Source organism: Hypanus sabinus, chromosome 24 (assembly GCF_030144855.1).
Source record: "Hypanus sabinus isolate sHypSab1 chromosome 24, sHypSab1.hap1, whole genome shotgun sequence".
Taxonomy (NCBI): Eukaryota; Metazoa; Chordata; class Chondrichthyes; order Myliobatiformes; family Dasyatidae; genus Hypanus; species Hypanus sabinus.
The window spans coordinates 36265890-36285610 of NC_082729.1; the positions used below are offsets into that span (position 1 = coordinate 36265890).

At 54.2% G+C, this 19721-nt stretch overlaps 1 protein-coding gene across 2 annotated transcripts in view; it reads left to right on the forward strand.

Moving 5' to 3' along the window:
• phf8 (PHD finger protein 8) overlaps positions 1-16649 on the forward strand; it is a 64723-nt gene extending 48074 nt beyond the window's left edge. For both annotated transcript variants that reach the window (XM_059949630.1, XM_059949632.1), the window contains 7 exons: positions 611-696; positions 3206-3360; positions 3873-4159; positions 13151-13246; positions 13355-13464; positions 15221-15479; positions 15925-16649. In XM_059949630.1, the coding sequence (XP_059805613.1) occupies positions 611-696; positions 3206-3360; positions 3873-4159; positions 13151-13246; positions 13355-13464; positions 15221-15479; positions 15925-16013 (1082 nt within the window). In that variant the 3' untranslated portion in view covers positions 16014-16649. The remainder of the gene's footprint in view (positions 1-610; positions 697-3205; positions 3361-3872; positions 4160-13150; positions 13247-13354; positions 13465-15220; positions 15480-15924) is intronic.
• The last annotated feature ends 3072 nt before the right edge of the window (positions 16650-19721 follow it).

Below are 19721 nucleotides of genomic sequence, written 5' to 3' on the forward strand. Positions count from 1 at the left end.
TACAGGGAAGTTGTAAATAAGATTGAAAGAGTGCAGAGAAAATTTACAAGGATGTTGCCAGGACTTGAGGTCCAGAGTTATCAGGAAAGATTGAATAGGTTAGAACGTTACTCCTTGGAAAGTAGAAGATTGAGAGGAGATTTGATAGAGGTATACAAAATTATGAGGGGTATAGATAGGGTAAGTGCAAGCAGGCTTTTTCTGGTGGGTGTGCAACCAGAGGTCATGGGTTCAGGGTGAAAGGTGGAAAGTTTAAAGAGAACATGAGAGGAAACTTCTTCACTCAGAGGTTGGTGAGAGTGTGGGACAAACTGCCAGCACGAGTGATGCTTTGTGAGCGCGATTTCAACTTTCGAGAGAAGTTTGTACAGGTACGTGGATGTTGGGGATATGGAGGGCCTGGTGCAGCTCAATGGGAGTAGGCAGTTTAAATGGTTCGGCATGGACTAGATGGGCCAAAGGGCCTGTTGCTTTGCTGTGCTTGTGGGATCTGGGCCAAATGCAGGCAATGGCGCTGTTTCCATTTGGAGTGGAAGCAACGGGCCTAACCCCGTGCTGTGTGACTGTCTCAGGCCGCGAGCGATTTACACCTGACACTTCTCCCCTGCAGAGCTGCCTCGTCGGTTACCCCGCGCCAGACCCTGCAAAGATCCCACCCGCAAGCGGGAGCCCGGCGAAGTGGACTTCGACATTGTGGTAAGGAACCGCGATTTAAACTCTCCGGCTCAGCCTTGTCTTGAGCACCCCTCTCAGGCTGGTGCCGAAGATGGAGGTTATTTATCACCCACTCAACACCAGACTGCCCTCCTTGTAAGACTGGAAGACCATGACACAAAAGGATTGGGCTATTTGGCCCATTGAAATCTGCCTTTCAATGATTTTCCCTCTCAATCCCATTCTCCTGGTTAACCTTTCACACCCTGACTAATCAAGAACTTTAAATGTACTCAATGACTTGGCCTCCACCACTGCCTGCATCAAAGAATTTCACAGATGCACCACCCGTTGGTAAAAGAAATTGCTCCTCATCTCTGTTCTAAATGGACGTCCCTCTGTTCTGAGTCTGTGCCTTCTAGTTGTAGACTCTCCCACTGTAGGAAGCATCCTCACCTCATCCACTCTATATCAGGCCTTTTCAATAGATTTCAATGAGATCCCTCATACAGGCCCAGAGCCATCAACCACTCCCTATACGTTAACTGTTTAATTCCCAGGATCATTGTCCTGAACCTTCTTTGGGCTCTCTCCAATGCCAGCACATCCTTTCTTAGAAGAGGGGCCCAGAACTGCTCACGTTACTTCCAGTGCAGTCCAACCAATGCCTCATAAAGGCTTGGCATTACATTACATCCTTGCTTTTATGCTCTAGTCCTCTCGAAATGAATGCCAACGTTGCATTTGCCTTCCTCACCACAGACTCAACCTGCAGTGAATCCTGTATGAGGACTCCCAAGTCCCCTTGCAGCTCAGGTTTCTGAATGTGGTCCCCATTGAGAAAAGAGGCAGTATCTTTATTCCTTCAGCTGCGGTACAAGACCACAGACATCCCTGCACTGTATTCCATCTGCCAGGGAGGCTGTTTTCATGATGCCATTCATCAGCACGTTCTGGGGCTGAGGCGCAGTGAGCAAAAGAAGATGGTAGCTAGTACATTGCAGCTGGACAAAACATTGGTTAGACGGCACTGGGAATATTCTGTACAGCTTTGGTTGCTGCTCTACAGGAAGGAAGTGGTGCAATATTTCAATCATTCATTATATGCCCATGTCGTATGACATCATTATGTGCCCGTCATATGACATCACCATTATGTGCCTGTGTCATATGACATCACCATTATGGGCTCATATTGTATGACATCACCATTACGTGCCATGTCGTATGACGTGGGCGATCACAGTCTTTCCGTGACCGTGATTGTTCTCAGCAAATTTTTCTGTGGAACTGGTTTGCTATTGCTGCCTTCCGGGCAGCGACTTTACGAAACGGTGACCCCAGCCATTATCAATACGCTTCAGAGATTGTCTGCCTGGCGTCAGTGGTCACATCACCAGGACTTGTGATCTGCACCAGCTGCTCATACCACCCCCTCCAACAGCTTCACGTGACCCTGGTGAGATCAGGGGGGGCTCACTTTGCCCAAGGGTGAGCTGCAGGCTAGCGTAGAGAAGAAGCGCCTTACTCCTCCCTTAGGAGAAACGTGCCGTGAGAGAGTACAAATGAGACTCTGCCATCTTGCCCGGAATGGAGGGTAGTGGTTATAAGGAAAGATTGGAGAGGCTAGATTTGTTCCCACTCGAATGCAGGAGATACAGAACAATTAACGACTGGAAAGTGCTTGATGCTCACTGGCATTTAGAAGAATGAGGGAGTCCGCATTGAAACTGATCGACTATTAAAAGGCCTAGATGGAGGTATGGGTGGTGGGGTGGAGATACATCTCTACAAAAGGAGGTATGAGTCACTCCTTCCCTCTGCTTGCCTCCAGGTCACCTTTGGACAAGGTGTAGCGCCCACTTAGCCCCCCGATCAGGGTTATGTGAAGTCATGGGACCAGGTGGTGGGTGGTCTTATGAGCAGCCGGTGCAGATCACAAGTCCTGGTTATGCGACCACTGACACCAGGCAGACAATCTCTGAAAGGTAATGATAATGGCTGGTAAAGACACTGCCCAGAAGAAGGCAATGGCAAACCACTTCTGTAGAAAAGTTTACCATGAACAATCATGGTCACAGATAGACGATGATGGTCCACGTGATGCTTAGATGATGAGATAGAGTGGATGTGGAGATGATGGTCCTATAGTGGGGGAGTTTAGGACCAGAGGGCACACCCTCAGAATACAAGGATGTCCCTTAAGAAAGAGATGAGCAGGAATTTCTTTAGCCAGAGGGTGGTGAATTCATTCCCGCAGACGGCTGTGGAGCCCGAATCATCAGGTTGATTTAAAGCAAAGGTTGATAGTTTCTTGATTAGTCAGGATGTCAAGGGTTACAGACAAGAGAGTAAGGTTGAGAGGGGTAATAAATCAGCCACAATGGAATGGCAGAGAAGATGATGGGATGAATGGACTAATTCTGCCCTAATGCTTTCTATTCTGACTGATTCATCCTGCCAGCCACGGTGCTGTTCTTAGCCTCCCACCAGTCCGCATTGCTTTTGAATGACTCCGCGTGTTCTAACCTCTGCACCTGCTCTCCCACAGGAAGATGATTCGTCGGACGAGGACTCGGCCATTGACATCGACATTGACCAGGGGGAGGTGTCGGCCGAGGGTGCGGGGGCCAGCAGTTCTGCTGGCATCCTCGACCTGCTCAAGGCCAGCAAGGAGGTCGGAGCGCTCGAGTACGCCACGCAGAGGTAAAAAGCGAGCCGTGCGCCCACAACTCTGTCGTTCCGCGGTCCCGTCACCTCACCATGCACTGGTGATGGATCGCCACCAGAAGGAATAGGGTCCCAGGCGGTGCAAGGGATGGGAGTGGGCTGTGCGGATGCCATTTCAGTGATCTTTCTGCGTTAGGATAATGTTAGCAGCTACCACTGACTGTTCTCACTTACCTCTCCCTGTCCTTCCCTTCTCTCCTCCTCTCTCCCTACTCTCACCGTTTCTTCCTTCTCTTACCCTCTCCTCCCCCATCTCTGACCCACACCGCCCTCTCACCCCCTGCCCACCCTCTCACACGCCGACTTCCTCACAATCTCCCCCCACCCTTTACCCCGCTGTCCTCCCTGCTCTCCCCTCTCTACACCTTTTCTAATCCCCTCTCTCCCCCTCCTTGTTCCCTTTTCTCGCCCCCTTCTCTCCTCTCTCCCCCACCTCTTTCTCACTCCCCGCACTCCCTGCCCCTCTTTCTGCCACCTCTCCCCGGCAGCCAGCCCCCAGCCTCCCCCAGTACCCAAGAGGCCATCCAGGGCATGCTGTGCATGGCCAACCTGCAGTCATCACCTGGCTCCAGCCTCCAGGCCTGGTGGAGCAGCAGCCAGGAGAGGAACGGCTGCCCGTCCTCCGCCGGGCAGGCCAGCGGCAAGAAGGCCAGGGGCCGAGGAGAGCAGCGGCTCGACGCCAGGGGAAGCCCGTCGCCCGACAGTCTCGCCAGTGACGATGACAGCTACGATGACCAAGAGAGCCTGGGCGCCTGCTTCAAGGACTCCGATTATGGTGAGGGGGCATTGCTGGGATAGGGCTCCGGGAGGGGTCATGACACATAGTGAATCTCCCTCCACACCGTCCCATCACACACTCCCGGGGTCAGACACAGAGTGAAGCTCCCTCCACACCATCCCATCACACACTCCCGGGGTCAGACACAGAGTGAAACTCCCTCCACACCGCCCCATCACACACTCCCAGGGTCAGACACAGAGTGAAACTCCCTCCACACCGTCCCATCACACACTCCCGGGGTCAGACACAGAGTGAAGCTCCCTTCACACCGTCCCATCACACACTACCGGGGTCAGACACAGAGTGAAGCTCGTTCCACAGCGTCCCATCACACACTCCCGGGGTCAGACACAGAGTGAAGCTCCCTCCACACCGTCCCATCACACACTCACGGGGTCAGACACAGAGTGAAACTCCCTCCACACCGTCCCATCACACACTCCCGGGGTCAGACACAGAGCGAAGCTCCCTCCACACCGTCCCATCACACACTCCCGGGGTCAGACACAGAGTGAAGCTCCCTCCACACCGTCCCATCACACACTCCCGGGGTCAGACACAGAGTGAAACTCCCTCCACACCGTCCCATCACACACTCCCGGGGTCAGACACAGAGTGAAGCTCCCTCCACACCGTCCCATCACACACTCCCGGGGTCAGACACAGAGCGAAGCTCCCTCCACACCGTCCCATCACACACTCCCGGGGTCAGACACAGAGTGAAACTCCCTCCACACCGTCCCATCACACACTCCCGGGGTCAGACACAGAGTGAAGCTCCCTCCACACCGTCCCATCACACACTCCCGGGGTCAGACACAGAGCGAAGCTCCCTCCACACCGTCCCATCACACACTCCCGGGGTCAGACACAGAGTGAAACTCCCTCCACACCATCCCATCACACACTCCCTCCACACCGTTCCATCACACACTCCCTCTACACGTCCCATCACACACTCCCAGGGTCAGGCACAGAGTGAAGCTCCCTTCACACCGTCCCATCACACACTACCGGGGTCAGACACAGAGTGAAGCTCGTTCCACAGCGTCCCATCACACACTCCCGGGGTCAGACACAGAGTGAAGCTCCCTCCACACCGTCCCATCACACACTACCGGGGTCAGACACAGAGTGAAGCTCGTTCCACAGCGTCCCATCACACACTCCCGGGGTCAGACACAGAGTGAAGCTCCCTCCACACCGTCCCATCACACACTCACGGGGTCAGACACAGAGTGAAGCTCCCTCCACACCGTCCCATCACACACTACCGGGGTCAGACACAGAGTGAAGCTCGTTCCACAGCGTCCCATCACACACTCCCGGGGTCAGACACAGAGTGAAGCTCCCTCCACACCGTCCCATCACACACTCACGGGGTCAGACACAGAGTGAAACTCCCTCCACACCGTCCCATCACACACTCCCGGGGTCAGACACAGAGCGAAGCTCCCTCCACACCGTCCCATCACACACTCCCAGGGTCAGACACAGAGTGAAGCTCCCTCCACACCGTCCCATCACACACTCCCAGGGTCAGACACAGAGTGAAACTCCCTCCACACCATCCCATCACACACTCCCTCCACACCGTTCCATCACACACTCCCTCCACACCGTCCCATCACACACTCCCGGGGTCAGACACAGAGTGAAACTCCCTCCACACCGTCCCATCACACACTCCCGGGGTCAGACACAGAGTGAAGCTCCCTCCACACCGTCCCATCACACACTCCCGGGGTCAGACACAGAGCGAAGCTCCCTCCACACCGTCCCATCACACACTCCCAGGGTCAGACACAGAGTGAAACTCCCTCCACACCATCCCATCACACACTCCCGGGGTCAGACACAGAGTGAAACTCCCTCCACACCGTCCCATCACACTCCCGGGGTCAGACACAGAGTGAGGCTCCCTCCACACAGTCCCTTCACACACTCCCTGGGTCAGGCACAGAGTGAAGCTCCCTGCACACTGTCCCATCACACACTCCCGGGGTCAGACACAGAGTGAAACTCTCTCCACACCGTTCCATCACACACTCCCTCCACACCGTTCCATCACACACTCCCTCTACACGTCCCATCACACACTCCCAGGGTCAGGCACAGAGTGAAGCTCCCTCCACACTGTCCCATCACACACTCCCAGGGTCAGGCACAGAGTGAAGCTCCCTCCACACTGTCCCATCACACACTCCCGGGGTCAGACACAGAGTGGAGCTGTTCTGATTGCGCTGGGAGAAATCGAGGAAAAACTGTTGTATTAAGGTCGTGAGTTACTTGGAGTTGGTTTGAAACGTCTCTTGAACATCTAAATGAGCGGCTGGTTTAGTGTGGAAGCTTCGTTTAGAGTTTTTCTGCCAGTTTGGACGTGGTTCATTGACGGCTGCGAACTGCGTAGCACCCTGCTGTGGCCGCTGGCAACTCGCCAGGAAGCCGGGTTGCTCCAAAAACCGGAGACAAACACAGTTGTTCCCCCACTGACATCGGGACAACCTCCTTCCATCTTTATCGTCGTGACTCACGTTCGGTGTAGGAGCCGAAGCATCGTTTGAGACGTCTTGACCTCCCACGGCCTGGAGTTCCTGCAGGACTAACGGAGCCTTTCCTGGCGTTGGAATTTCTGGCACGGAGCCAGCAAGGTGCTGTCGAGTACAAACTTTTCCAGCCAGTTACTCGCTCCAGGACTTTATAAACAGCACCACCATATCATTCTCGATTCGGACACTGAAGCAACATGCCGGACCGGTCTACAGGCAGTCGCAGGCCTTCGGGGTGTTATGCAAAGGCGGCTGCCTCTCCAGCCTCGGACAACGCCCTGTTTCGGACGGTGAAAGTTGAACGCGGGGTGCAATGTATTTTGCGTCCTGGAACTACCCTGGAAAAGTGCGCGGAGGCTATGGAGGACTTGTTGGGGAGAGATGGTGTTTTGGCCACTGAGAAAGAGTTCGGGAAAGCGGTGTTTTACCTGAGGAATGATGAGTTGGTGCATCGGGCCCTCAGTAGAGGGAACACGGTGGAGAACATCTTTTTACAGATGGAGCTAGTGACAGCTCCCACACAACGCATCGTCCTCAGTCATGTAAAGCCTTTCATCCCCTACGAGGACCTGCTTCCCGCACGAGCACGCTTGGGGCAAGTAAGGTCAGAAATAACTGCCATCAGGCACAAATTTAAGAGGCGCACCCTCCATATCGTAATCTCTTTCTGGCGACAGGTATCCATGCAGCTGGGAAGGGAGGACGAAGTTGAGGGCCAGTTTACTGTCCGGCACGAGGGGGTAGATTATCAGGTGTATTGGAGCTCTGAGCGCCCACGGTGCCATGCGTGCGGGGAGGTGGGGCACTTCCGGAGGGACTGTCCTAGTACCCGAAAACCCAGGGAGTCCCCTTCGGGAGCTAGTGCCCCAGCTACCTCTGCCCCTGATCCCATTCCTGCTCCTACACCTGTGCCAGCCCCTGCTCCTGCCCCTGACCCTGTCTCTACCCCTGTTCCTATTCCTACATCTGTTCCAGTCTCTGCTCCTACCCCTGTGGTTCAGGCGACTGATCCTGAGGCTACATGCAGGGAGGTTCAGGTGAGGGATGGGGTGGAGCCTGTGCGGGGAAGGAAAGCGGGGAAGAAATCCAAACTCATTAAGAAGTCAGCCCCCGAGACCGCAGGGCTCACGCGGATTTTCCCTGAAGTGGAGCGGGAGGCTCGGGGAAGTGCACAGTCGGACGGGGTGAGGGAAGCGGAGAGTAACGCTCCATCGGTGAATCCCGCACCTGTGTGCTCCTCTGGCTTGGAGAGGAGAAGGGAATGTTCCCCCAAGAGGGCAGAGAATGTAGATGAGGAGGAGTCCCAGAAAGGGGTGGGAATCCAGGTGGAAGTTGTGTCTAACCCTGAATCCCCAGTTGTAGCCACCAGTCCTGTGGTGGATGGTGTGGTTGTGCAGGAAGCTAGTGCTATGCCTGTTTGCACAACTAAAACAGACCTGGAGCCCTCCACCCAGGACTTAGCAGTAAGCGCCTCTGTGGAGGCAAATGTATTAAACAGTATGAGCGGAGAGGAGACCAAACTCTCTCACTGTCAGCATCAGGCTGCCGGTGAATCCATTGGCTGTCTCCTGGGGAGGGTGATATAACCTGCATGCCGACCCCATCAATTAATGGCCTGCAGGGAGTCCCTGGGGATTTTCCCTCCATCGTCGTAACTACGGATAAGACTAATGTGACGGTGGAGCGGGAAGGTATGAGGGAGGTACCTGCTGCGCAGTGTGGGTTACAAGTGCAGCCACCTTATACACCACATGAGGAGGAAGATGGGGAATCTGTCTGCAGTGAGGAGTTGGAGGGAGACTCTTTTGATAGCGAGACAATGGACATCCTCACCCCTCCTGAAAAATTCCCATTGATACCTGTGGCGGAGATCAGAGAGTTCATTCACTCCTCTGTGGGTGCAAAGCATCGGCCTAAACTAGCCTCGCTTCGCTGGCCTAGCATGCCGAGGCTGGTGAAGTCCCTGCGAGTCATCCTCGGACGGAAGGGGAAGGGGAAGAAGAATGCTGTGTCAGGGAATGGCAGGCGGCAGCTGAAATCCTTCCTGGATGACCTGGTGCGGGACATCAGGGTGAAAAAGCAGCCTCGCTCCTTCGGGAGATGGTGGGTCACAGGGTAGCGATGGTAGCAGTTGGGCCCGGAAAGCAAAGAATGTTCTTGGTTTTCTTTGGGAGAGTGCGGCTGAGAGCGCCACCGCTTAGGGGACTGGTGCTGAGGCCAAGTGTGCTCCCGACATGAAACTTGCCATAGCTAGTCTTATTGTAAACGGTAGCAGGGGCTCTCTCCGCAGATATAACAATCTCTCAGTCCTCAGGGACGGGAGATACGCGGTGAGTTTCCTGCAGGAACCCATACCACCCCGGGGGACGAGTCCGCTTGGCTCCTGGAGTGGCAGGGCAGGGTCTACATGAGTCACCTTAGCTCCAACTCTAGTGGGGTGGCAATCCTGTTGGCCCCAACCTTTCAGCCAGAAATCGTAGGAGTCCAAGATGTTGTGCCCGGCCGTCTGCTCCACCTGGCTGTATGGAGTACCGCTGTATTTTATCAAAGTGTATGCTCCAAGGCGCGGGCAGACGCGCCTATTCTGTCAGCTGTCCACCTTGCTGAGTTCCATCGATCCTGGGGACTGCGTCATCCTCGGGGGAGACTTCAACTATACCCTCGAGGTGGAGGACCGCTCGGGCCTCCAACGCGACCCAGCATCTGCAAAATAGTTAAAGGAGCTAGTCGGCTCCTTTGACTTGGTGGACAGCTGGCGGAATCTTCACCCCAACTGTAGCGCCTTCTCCAGAAGATCTAGAGGGGGGGGTTCCTGGATATCTCTCGGGCTTATATCTCCCGCATGTCGGCGTCCTCCATGTGGCCGGTGTCGTGCTCGGATCATCACCTTGTGTGGATGGAATTTACTCCTCTGCACCCTCGGGTGGGATCCGGGTATTGCCACTTTAACAAACAGCTGCTGGAGGACAGCCGATTCCGGGACTCGTTCTGGGCCACCTGGAGAGAGAGACGGAGAGAGTTATGGTCCCTATGGCTGTGGTGGGATGTGGGCAAAGCCCCCTTCTGGTTTTTATGTCGGGAGTACGCTAGGGGGTCGACAAAGAAGCGGGGCTCTGAGATTGAGCAGCTTGAGAGAGCGTTGCTTGACCTCGAGTCCCGTCTTGGTCCGACCGGTGGAAACCAACAGCTGTGGCAAGAATACCCGGAGAAGAAGGACGCACTAAGGAATCTGCAGCTTCAGCAGTCCCGAGGTGCATATGTGAGGTTGCGGATCCAAATGCTGCAAGATTTGGACCGCGGCTCACCCTTCTTCTACTCGTTGGAGAAGTGACGGGGAGTTCAGAAGCAGTTGGTGGAGCTACTGACTGCTGATGGCTCCTCCATCAAGGACCCCAACGGAATTATCAAAGGAGTCCGCACTTTCTATCGGTCCTTATTCTCACCAGATCCGTCAAATGCGGGGGCGTGCAATGAGGTCTGGGAAGATTTGCCAAAGGTCAGCCCAGAGGATGCAGTGCGTCTGGACGCCTCCCTGACTGGGGAGGAGCTGTCTACTGCCCTTCGGCAACTCCGGAGGGTTAAATCCCCTGGCTCAGATGGTCTGAGTGTGGACTTCTATCATGCTTTTTGGGATGACCTGGGAGTTGATTACGGCCTTGTTCTAGGGGAGAGCCTAGCCACCAGGGAAATGCCCCTCTCATGGCGAAGAGCTGTTGTGGTCCTGCGCCTGCTAAGGGACTGGCGCCCGGTCTCCTTCTTGTGCGCGGACTACAAGATCTTCACCCAGACAATGGCCAACTGTCTTGGTTCAGTACTGAGACAGGTGATTCATCCTGACCAATCTTACATGGTCCCGGGCCGCTCCATCCAGGACAATGTCCACCTAGTACGGGACCTGATGCACCTGCAGCAGGAGACTGGGTCCCGGGCAGCTTTTCTTTCTCTTGACCAGGAGAAGGCGTTTGACCGGGTAGACCACAGTTTCCAGGAGGGCACTCTGCAGGCCTTTGGGCTCAGACCACACTTTGTGGCCCGAGTTCGGCTCCTATACTCTGCCGCAGAATGCCTTGTTAAATTCAATGGTTCACTGAGAGCGCCCATTCCCTTCAGGAGAGGAGTACGTCAGGGGTGCCCCGTGTCCGGTCAATTGTACGCGATCTGTGTCGAGCCATTCCTGAGCCTCCTACGGCGAAGGCTGACAGGTCTGGTTCTGTGTGAACCGGACATGGAGGTCGTCCTCTCGGCCTACACCGATGATGTACTCCTCATGCTGACAGATCCCAATGACCTGCGGAGGATGCGCGAGTGCCAAGATGCTTTCTCGGCAGCATCCTCCGCCAGGATCAACTGGGCGAAATGTTCTGGGCTCTTAGTGGGTCAGTGGCAGGTGGACTCCCTGCCGGAGGAGATGAGAGCTTTTGAATGGAGCACTAGACGCCTCCTCTATCTGGGAGTCTACCTGAGTCCTTCTGGGGAGACCTGGCTGGCGAACTGGCAGGACCTGGAGACGAAAGTCGTGGCCCGGCTGGGGCACTGGTCAGGCCTTCTCAGGGTGCTTTCCTATCGAGGCAGGGTGGTGGTCATAAACCAGCTGGTGGCCTCCATGTTGTGGTATCAGATGGTCACCTTGGCCCCTCCTGCCCCATTTGTTGCGAGAATGCAAAGGAAGTTAGTGGACTTCTTCTGGGGCAACAGGAAACACTGGGTCTCTGCAGCGGTCTTGAGTCTCCCAGTGGGAGAAGGCGGACAGTCGCTGGTGTGCGTCCGAACGCGACTGGCGGCTCTCCGCCTCAGGACTCTGCAGAGATTCCTGTACGCCGAGCACCCTCCCAGGTGGCAAGTGTTTGCGACATTCCTCCTCTGGAGGGCTGCTGTCTCCATGAAGACATGCGGCCACCACCGGCGGGCGTCAGCCGTGCTGCTTTGTGGAGTCTGCCCGGCTTCTATCAGGACCTACTGAGAGTCTGGAACATGGTCGCCTCAGGCCGGGAATCCCCTCCTCCGGCGGAGGGCGGGGTCCTGGCCGACCCTTGCCCTACCTCAGTGGGTGTCGGTGCGGCTCAGTTGTGTGGACCGACTCAGGCCGAGCTGCTTGTCGGGCCCAGACCCCGCAATCTTCTCCGGGAGCCGTGTCCACACAACCTGAGCCGTCTCTCCTCGACACCCACCGTCCCATTCAGGGATGCAAGTAGGAGGTATTTGTATGGGCTGCTGCTCCACACCCTCCACTTCCTTGCCCTTGTCCACCGTCCCGACATGCCAAGGCGGTCGGTCCTCCCACCTGGAGGTGAGGAGGGTCCCCACTGGAAGTCCCTTTATGAGGGGGTTCTTCCCATGCACCTGGGGGATCTCGGCTGGAGGGCGCTGCATAGAGCAGTACCCTGCAATAAGTTCTTCAGTTTGTACATGGATCTCCCACCCGCAAGTCATTTCTGCGGGCTGGAGGAAACCGTGTACCACACGTACCTGGAGTGTGCGAGGCTGCAGCCCCTTTTTGCAAATTTGCGTGGGCTGCTTCTCGCCTTCTGGTTGCAATTTAGCCCCACCCTATTTATATCCAGTAAGGAAGGGGGCATGGAAGGATGAGGATGTCCTAGTCAACTTGCTCCTGGGGCTGGCGAAATCCACCATCCGAGGGTCTTGGAAACGGGTGGCGGGTGGCCGGGCAGACTGCCTGGCAATGTTTAAAGGGTATGTTCGTGCCCGGGTAAATATTGAAAAAGAACATGCGCAGTCCACGGCAACCGTAGAGGAGTTTCGAGACCGATGGGCTCCGTGGGGTGTAAATGCCATCGTTGATAGAGATGGCAACATTCTGGTGTAATGTCTATTGTCTATTTGTAGTGAAATAATTGTGTTTGCCACTGTTTTGTATATATTGTATAGCACCAATATTTGTAATAAAAGATTTTGTTAAAAAAAAGAGGTCAGACAGAGTGAAGCTCCCTCCATACCGTCCCATCACACACGCCCGGGGTCAGACACAGAGTGAAACTCCCTCCACACCGTCCCATCACACACTCCCGGGGTCAGACACAGAGTGAATCTCCCTCCACACCGTCCCATCACACACTCCCGGGGTCAGACACCGAGTGAATCTCCCTCCACACCGTCCCATCACACACTCCTGGGGTCAGACACAGAGTGAATCTCCCTCCACACCATCCCATCACACACTCCCAGGGTCAGACACGGGGTGAAACCCCCTCCACACCGTCCCATCACACACTCCCGGGGTCAGACGCAGAGTGAAGCTCATTCTACACCATCACTTTGCACACTCCAAGTCAGGGCTGCAGTGTTAGTAATGACACGAGGTGTGGGAGTGCCTCTCTACCAGCACCACCCAGTGAATACTCAAACACACGACCATTTGCGTTCCCAGGTAATTTGATGTAATCCGTGTGGTTTCTCTCCCCCCCACCCACCCCTACAGTGTACCCATCTCTTGAATCAGACGAAGACGATCCCTCCTCGAGGATGCGGAACCGAAAGAGGCGGAACAGCGACGACGCTCCCTGGAACCCCAAAGGTCGGTGCCAAACAATGGGCTGTTGCTGGCCACACACTACCGAGACCCACTGTTAATGCTTTACTTTCTATTCTTTTATTCCCCCCACCATCCCCCCCCCCCATACAGCTCGCGTGGCACCTACCCTCCCCCGGCACGAGAGACCTGTCCGGGAGGGGACGCGCGTGGCTTCCATTGAGACGGGGCTGGCAGCTGCAGCGGCGAAGCTCGCACAGCAGGTAAACCCTGCCCTCCCACCAAATCCCCAGGTGGGGAAGGGCATGGGGACCTTTCTTCTCCATCAGTAATCCCTCCCACCAAATCCCTGGGTGGGGAGGGGCATGAGGAAGCCATGGAGAAGGAGTGGAGTGTTGTGGCAGGAGGGGTTCTCAGAGGTGGAGAGAGGCGTGGTGACAGGAAGGAGTTACAGAGAGGGATGGGATGTAGGCGCCTGGGAGGGGGGAGTCAGGGAGACAGGAGTGTAGGGGAGGGAGCTGGTCACGGATGGGGAGAGGTGTAGGTTCCAGGGTAGAGGGGTGTTGGGGAGGGATGGCTGGAGGGGGTTACAGAGACAGGGAAGGGTGTAGGGGAAGGAGTGGGACACTAATGGGATAGGTTCCAGAGGAGGGGAGTGTTACTAACTTGGGGTGTAGGGGGCCGGAGGGTGTGACAGAGACAGGGAGGGTTTTTTTTAAAGCTTGTTATACCAGACAGTGAGCCATTCTTGTCTGGCAAGTGGGGTCAGGATTGGTCTCCTTTCAGATTAACCGGGTCATGGTATGAACGTTCCTGACTCGACCTGTGTTTTTTACGAGGCTGAGTGGCTAGCTCGACGCTCAACCCAACACGGATGGAAAGTGTGCTTGGGGGTGGCCCAACTTGGATTCGAACTCGGGAGTCTTCGCTCCGGAGTCCAGCGCAGATACCATTGCGCCACCAGCCAGCCAACAGGGAGGGGTGTCAGGGCTGGAGAGGCTTACTGAGACAGGGAGGGGTGTCGGGGCTGGAGAGGCTTACTGAGACAGGGAGGGGTGTCGGGGCTGGAGAGGCTTACTGAGACAGGGAGGGGTGTCGGGGCTGGAGAGGCTTACTGAGACAGGGAGGGGTGTCGGGGCTGGAGAGGCTTACTGAGACAGGGAGGGGTGTCGGGGCTGAAGGGGTTAACAGAGACGACGAGGGGTGTAGGGGCCAGAGGGAGTTAACAGAGACGGAGAGGGTGTTGGTTGAAGGGGGGTTACAGAGAAAGTGATGGGTGTCAGGGCCGGAGGGGGCTGCATAGGTGGGGAGAGGACATAGATGGGTAGAGGTGTAAGTTCCAAGAGAGAGAGGAGTTGGGGAGGAGTGTAGGGGGCTGGAGGGGGTTAAAGTGATGTGGAGAGTACAAGTGAAGGGGGTCACAAAGACATGTCACAGACATGTCGGTGCCAGAGAGGTGCCACAGAGATGTGGAGGAGTGTAGGGGAGGGAGGGGTTCACAGAGATGGGGAGGGAGGCCACAGACGAAGGGGTATAGAGTAGGGTGGGTGGGCTCAGAGATAGGGAATGGTTTAGGTTCTGGAGGGGTTTACTGAGTTGGGGAGGGGTATCGGGGCTAGAGGGTTTTAAAGACGTGGAGTGGTTTACAGGCGGGGAGGAGTCACAGAGATAGGGAGGGGTATAGGAACCAGAAAGGCTCATCGAGATCCGGACAGGAGACAGAGGGACATTCAGTATTAAAGGTCAGCAAGTGTGTGGTGAGTGTGGACAGGTTGCACAGGGGTCAGGGGTTGGGGTGCGAAAAGTCACAGAGCTTTGAATGAGCACACCCGTGCTGGGGTAGGGGACGAGGCAAAGAGTAATTTACAGTGGCTGCTTGCCCTCCCACCTCCACATCATTGGGACGTGGGAAGGATCCAAAGAAAAGGGTATCCACTCCACGCAGAGCGTGCCGAAGGTTGGGATTGAACCGGGGACTGTGGTGGTATGGAGCTGAGCACTCTCTTTCACTCTCTGCAGGAACATCAGAAGATCCAGAAGAGGAAGACAGTGAAGAAGAAGCCGGTGCCCGAGGAGGCCAGCACCAAGCCGCAGCCTGGCAGCCCAGTGCCGGAGTCCAGGCCTGAGGCCCTCTCTGGGAGCCTGGTAGACCACGAGTACACGGCGGGCCCCAGCACCTTCGGCCTGCCGCAGGCCAGCCGCGGCTCCACGCCCATGGCCCCCGGCGTCTTCCTCACGCAGCGCAGGGCTTCCACGTCGTCTCAAGGCAGCCAGTCAGGCAAGAGCTGAGTGGCACGGGAGGCAGGGCCCTCCTTTTCTTCCCTCACTGCACACCTCCCCACTTTTGTCTGGTACCGTTCCCCTCCCCACATCATTATTTTAAAGTTTTATGTTTATTTAGAGACACGGTGCAGAATAGGCCTTCCCAGCCCTTTGTGCCACGCCGCCCAGCGATTTAACCTCGGCCTAATCGCAGGACGACTTGCAGTGACCAATTAAACTACTAACCTGTTGGTCGTCAAAATGTGGGAGGCAGCCCACACAGACACGGGGAGAACAAACAGCGGCGAGTGTTGAACCCAGGTCACAGGCGCTGTGATAGCGTTAAACTGACCTCTATGCCACCATTGCAAACTTGTTTTTAATGAAGGTGTCAGGAGGGAAGGGGATCCTCCAGATCGGGGAGTTTAACATGTCTTTTCTTTACCCCCAACCCTCTGCAGGCAAACGACCGAAGAAAGGTCTGGCAACAGCGAAGCAGCGTCTGGGGAAGATCCTCAAGATCCATCGGAACGGAAAACTATTGCTTTAAATATTTTTCTATTTTGTACAATGTTGGAACTGAACGTGTTTGTATATCTCTGTACAGTTGATCTTCCTCCGACACTAAATATTGACCCTTTTCCGCCACCCTGCTGCCCCTCCTCCTGCCCTCCCCAGTTGTTTTCAGGGGGAGACTTGTGGGTCTAGTGGGAGAGGAAATGGGAGGGGGAGAGAAAGGTGTGTTTGGGGTGGGTTCCGATCCCAAGACTGAAACTGCTCCGTGGGACTCCTTCCTCTGACCCGCAGCCTCACTGTTCTTGGGACCCGTGATGGTTTGCACCCTCCATGTAATTTTCCGAGTGGATCCCGTTCCACCGCCCACCTTGACCCCCTTGCCCACTTTCCACTGGGCCGGTCTCCCCGACTGTCCTCTTAACCCCAATCTTGACCTCCAAATCCGCCCACCATTCACCCTAGTCACAGAAAGAGGCGCACGAGCTCACCAGCCCCAAGTTCAAGTTGGAGCCAGTGGGCGCCAGCACCACTGCACCATCTCGGCGTAACTCTACGTCAGCACCTTCCATTTAGGAATCGCGTTTTTCCAAACTTTCTCAGCTCTGCTCTCTTCCGCCCCTGCCCACCCAACCCAGGTTACCTTTTGTAAAAAAAAAATTAACTACATAAAGCCATTAGTTTATAACAATTTTTTGTAGTGCCGCTAATTTTTACAATGTCTGATGATAATGCTACTCTGAAAAAGAAATTGTGCTTTTTAAATCCAGAATCGAGGTTTTTATTAATGTTCCTTCCTGAATTAGCCATGCAGGAGTGGGGAAAGGACCAGGGATTTGGTGGTGGAAGGTCACTGTTGAGTGTCTAGTGTATTAAATCTTCCATCTGAGCTGTTGTACGATCAGCTTTCCCCCTTGCGAGTACCTGTGCTGGTACTTTATAACGACGCTTTCTCATGTCAAAATTCAGGCTGTAATGAGCACCTCCAGCCATTAGGGTGGGAGGCATTGCTGTAGGGAGGAATCAGCTCCATCTGGTTTTCAACTTTGCTGTTGTCAGCTCTACCTCACCCTCTTACTCTCCTCCTCTCCCCCGTCTGTTCTCCCCATCTCTTCTCCCTTGTCTTTTCCTTTGTCTTTCACCCAATCTTCTCCCCGTCTCCTCTCCTGTCTCTTCTCTCCCTATCTCTTCCTGCCTCTTCTCCCCGCCTCTTTCCCCATCTCTTCTCCCCCTTCTTCCCTATCTTTTCCACTCTGGCTGAGACAGTTCAAAGAAATTTTAAAATCAAAGTTCAAGCAGGAGACCATGTTCTACCCTGAGATTCAGTTTCTTGCAGGCATTTGCAGTCAAACAAAGAAAGACAGTACAATCAATGGAAAACCACTTGTGATCAAAGACTGGCAAACAACCGAGGTGCAAACGAAGACAAAATGTGCAAAATAATGGGTTTATAAACAAATAATAATAGTAACGAATAAATAATCTAATTTGCCCCTCAGGTCCCTTTAAATCTCTTCCTTCTCACCATAAGCCTGTGTCGTCTAGTTTTAGACTCCCCTACCCTGCTTTACTGTTAAAAATCTATGGTTTTATAAACCTTTAGAAGTTTATCCCTTAGTCTCCAGGGTAAAGCAGCCCCAAACTAATCAGTCTCTCTTTATAATTCAACCCTTCCAGGATCTGAGCTATAAGTATTAAACTTGGTAACTCCCCTTGGATCAAATTTATATTTGGAATGTTGTGAGCAACTTTGGCCCCCACATCCGAGGCAGGATGTGCTGTCCCTGGAGAGTGTCCAGAGGAGTTTTGCGGCAATGATGAAAGGGTTAACAAGAAAGTGTATGACACTGGATCTGCTCTTTGGCAATGAGACAGGGCAGGCGACAAATTTGTGTAGGGGAACACTTTGCATACAGTGACCAAAATGCCATTGTTTTGAAGTAAATATGCAAAAGATAGGTCTGGTCTGTGGATTGAGATTCTAAGCTGGAGAAAGGCCAATTTTGATGGTGTCAGAAATGATCTGGCAAGTGTGGATTGGGACAGGCTGTTTTCTAGAGAAGAGGTACTTGGTAAGTGGGAGGCCTTCAAAAGCAAAAGCTTGTCTGTGCCTGTCAGAATAAAAGGTAAAGTTAACAAGTGTAGGGAACCTTGATTGTCAAGAGATATTGAGACCCTGGGACCAGACAGAACAGCCTCAGAATGGAGGGGTGTCTATTTAGAACAGAGATGTGGAGGAATTTCTTCAGCCAGAGGGTGGTGAATCTGTGGAACTGCTTACCGTGTGTATTTAAGGCAGATATTGATGGGTTCTTGATCGGTGGTGGAGTGGGGGTTATTAGGCAAATGGGGTTAAAATCAGCCATGATTGAATGACACAAACATTGCTGGAAGAATTCAGCAGGCCAGGAGGCGAAGAAGTCAACGTTTTGGGCTGAGAGCTTCACTGTCATACAGGGGGCGCAAACAGCCCTTCCAGGTGAGCCAGACTTCACTTGCGAGTCTGTCGGGCTAATTCACTCTATCTGAAACTCCCAGTACCTCTATGTAGAATGACTGGACAGGTCGAATGAGCCAAATGGCCTAATTCTCTTTATCTCTTACAGCCCTCTGGGAAAGAATTCCTTACTCCTATAAATCCTCCCCACCGAATGTGGTTTCTGTTGCTCCTCAGTCCAGAGTATTCCCTCCTCCCCTCCCAAAGCATGTGTGCAGGTTGTGGGACCAGTCTTGTCTTCGCATCTTTCCCTTCACCCAGGAGATCTGCCCTGTGAGCCTGGAGTGGGTATGGTTGACTCATCCTCATGGTGAAGACTCCTCCACCCCCACTTTATCTCCTCTTCCCCTCACCCTGTCCTGAATCCCTTCCCTCCCCGTGCCTTCCCCTCACCTCCCTCCTCTCTCAACTTCCCCTTACCCCCTCACTTCCCCTTCACCCTCCCTCCTCCAATATCCACTCTCTGTTCCGTCTCTTTCTGGGGGGTGGTGGGGGGGGAGTCTCTTCCCTCTTCTGTCTCGGTGGGCAGTGCAGGGAAACGGGTTCCAGATCCTTGCCAATCCCCAGGGTTGGGGATCTCCATGTTCATGTGCCACGTGAAAGGGAGATTTGCATCCGCTGGCTTCTGGCGCCATACTCCTTGGCCTTTGGGCCTCCCCTCCAGTCTCTGCCGATTCTCGTAAACTCCCCCGGTCTTAAAACCTTTTCCCATCCACGTTTCCCTTCCGGGGATCAGCAACCTTCGCTATCCCTCTGAAGAGCCGCTTTAAACCAGTTTAATGTAATGTCTCAGATTCAGGCTCATGTACGACAAAGTGTACAGTGAGATGTGTCGTCTGCGTGAACGTGCAAGTGTCGCCACACGTTCCAACGTCACAACCTGGCAGAGCAACGCAGAACACAACTGAGGTCTGCTGTAGAACAGAGAGATCTGGTAACACAATTCATCACGGGTAGATGGGATGGTAAAGAACTTTTGGCAAGTTGCCTTTTAAAAGTAAGAGTATTTGGGTACTGGAGTTGGGATGTTATGCTGAAGTTGTGCAATACATTGGCGTGCAGTTCTGGGTCACCAATCTACAGGAAGGACATTCATAGTTTTAACAGAGAATATGTAAAGGATGTTGCCAGTGTTTGAGGACCTGGGTTATAAAGAACCATTCCCTGGAATGTAGAAGAATGAGGGGGACATTTGATTGTTGTGTACAAAATGGTACAGATTGGATAAATACGAGCAGGCTCTTTCCA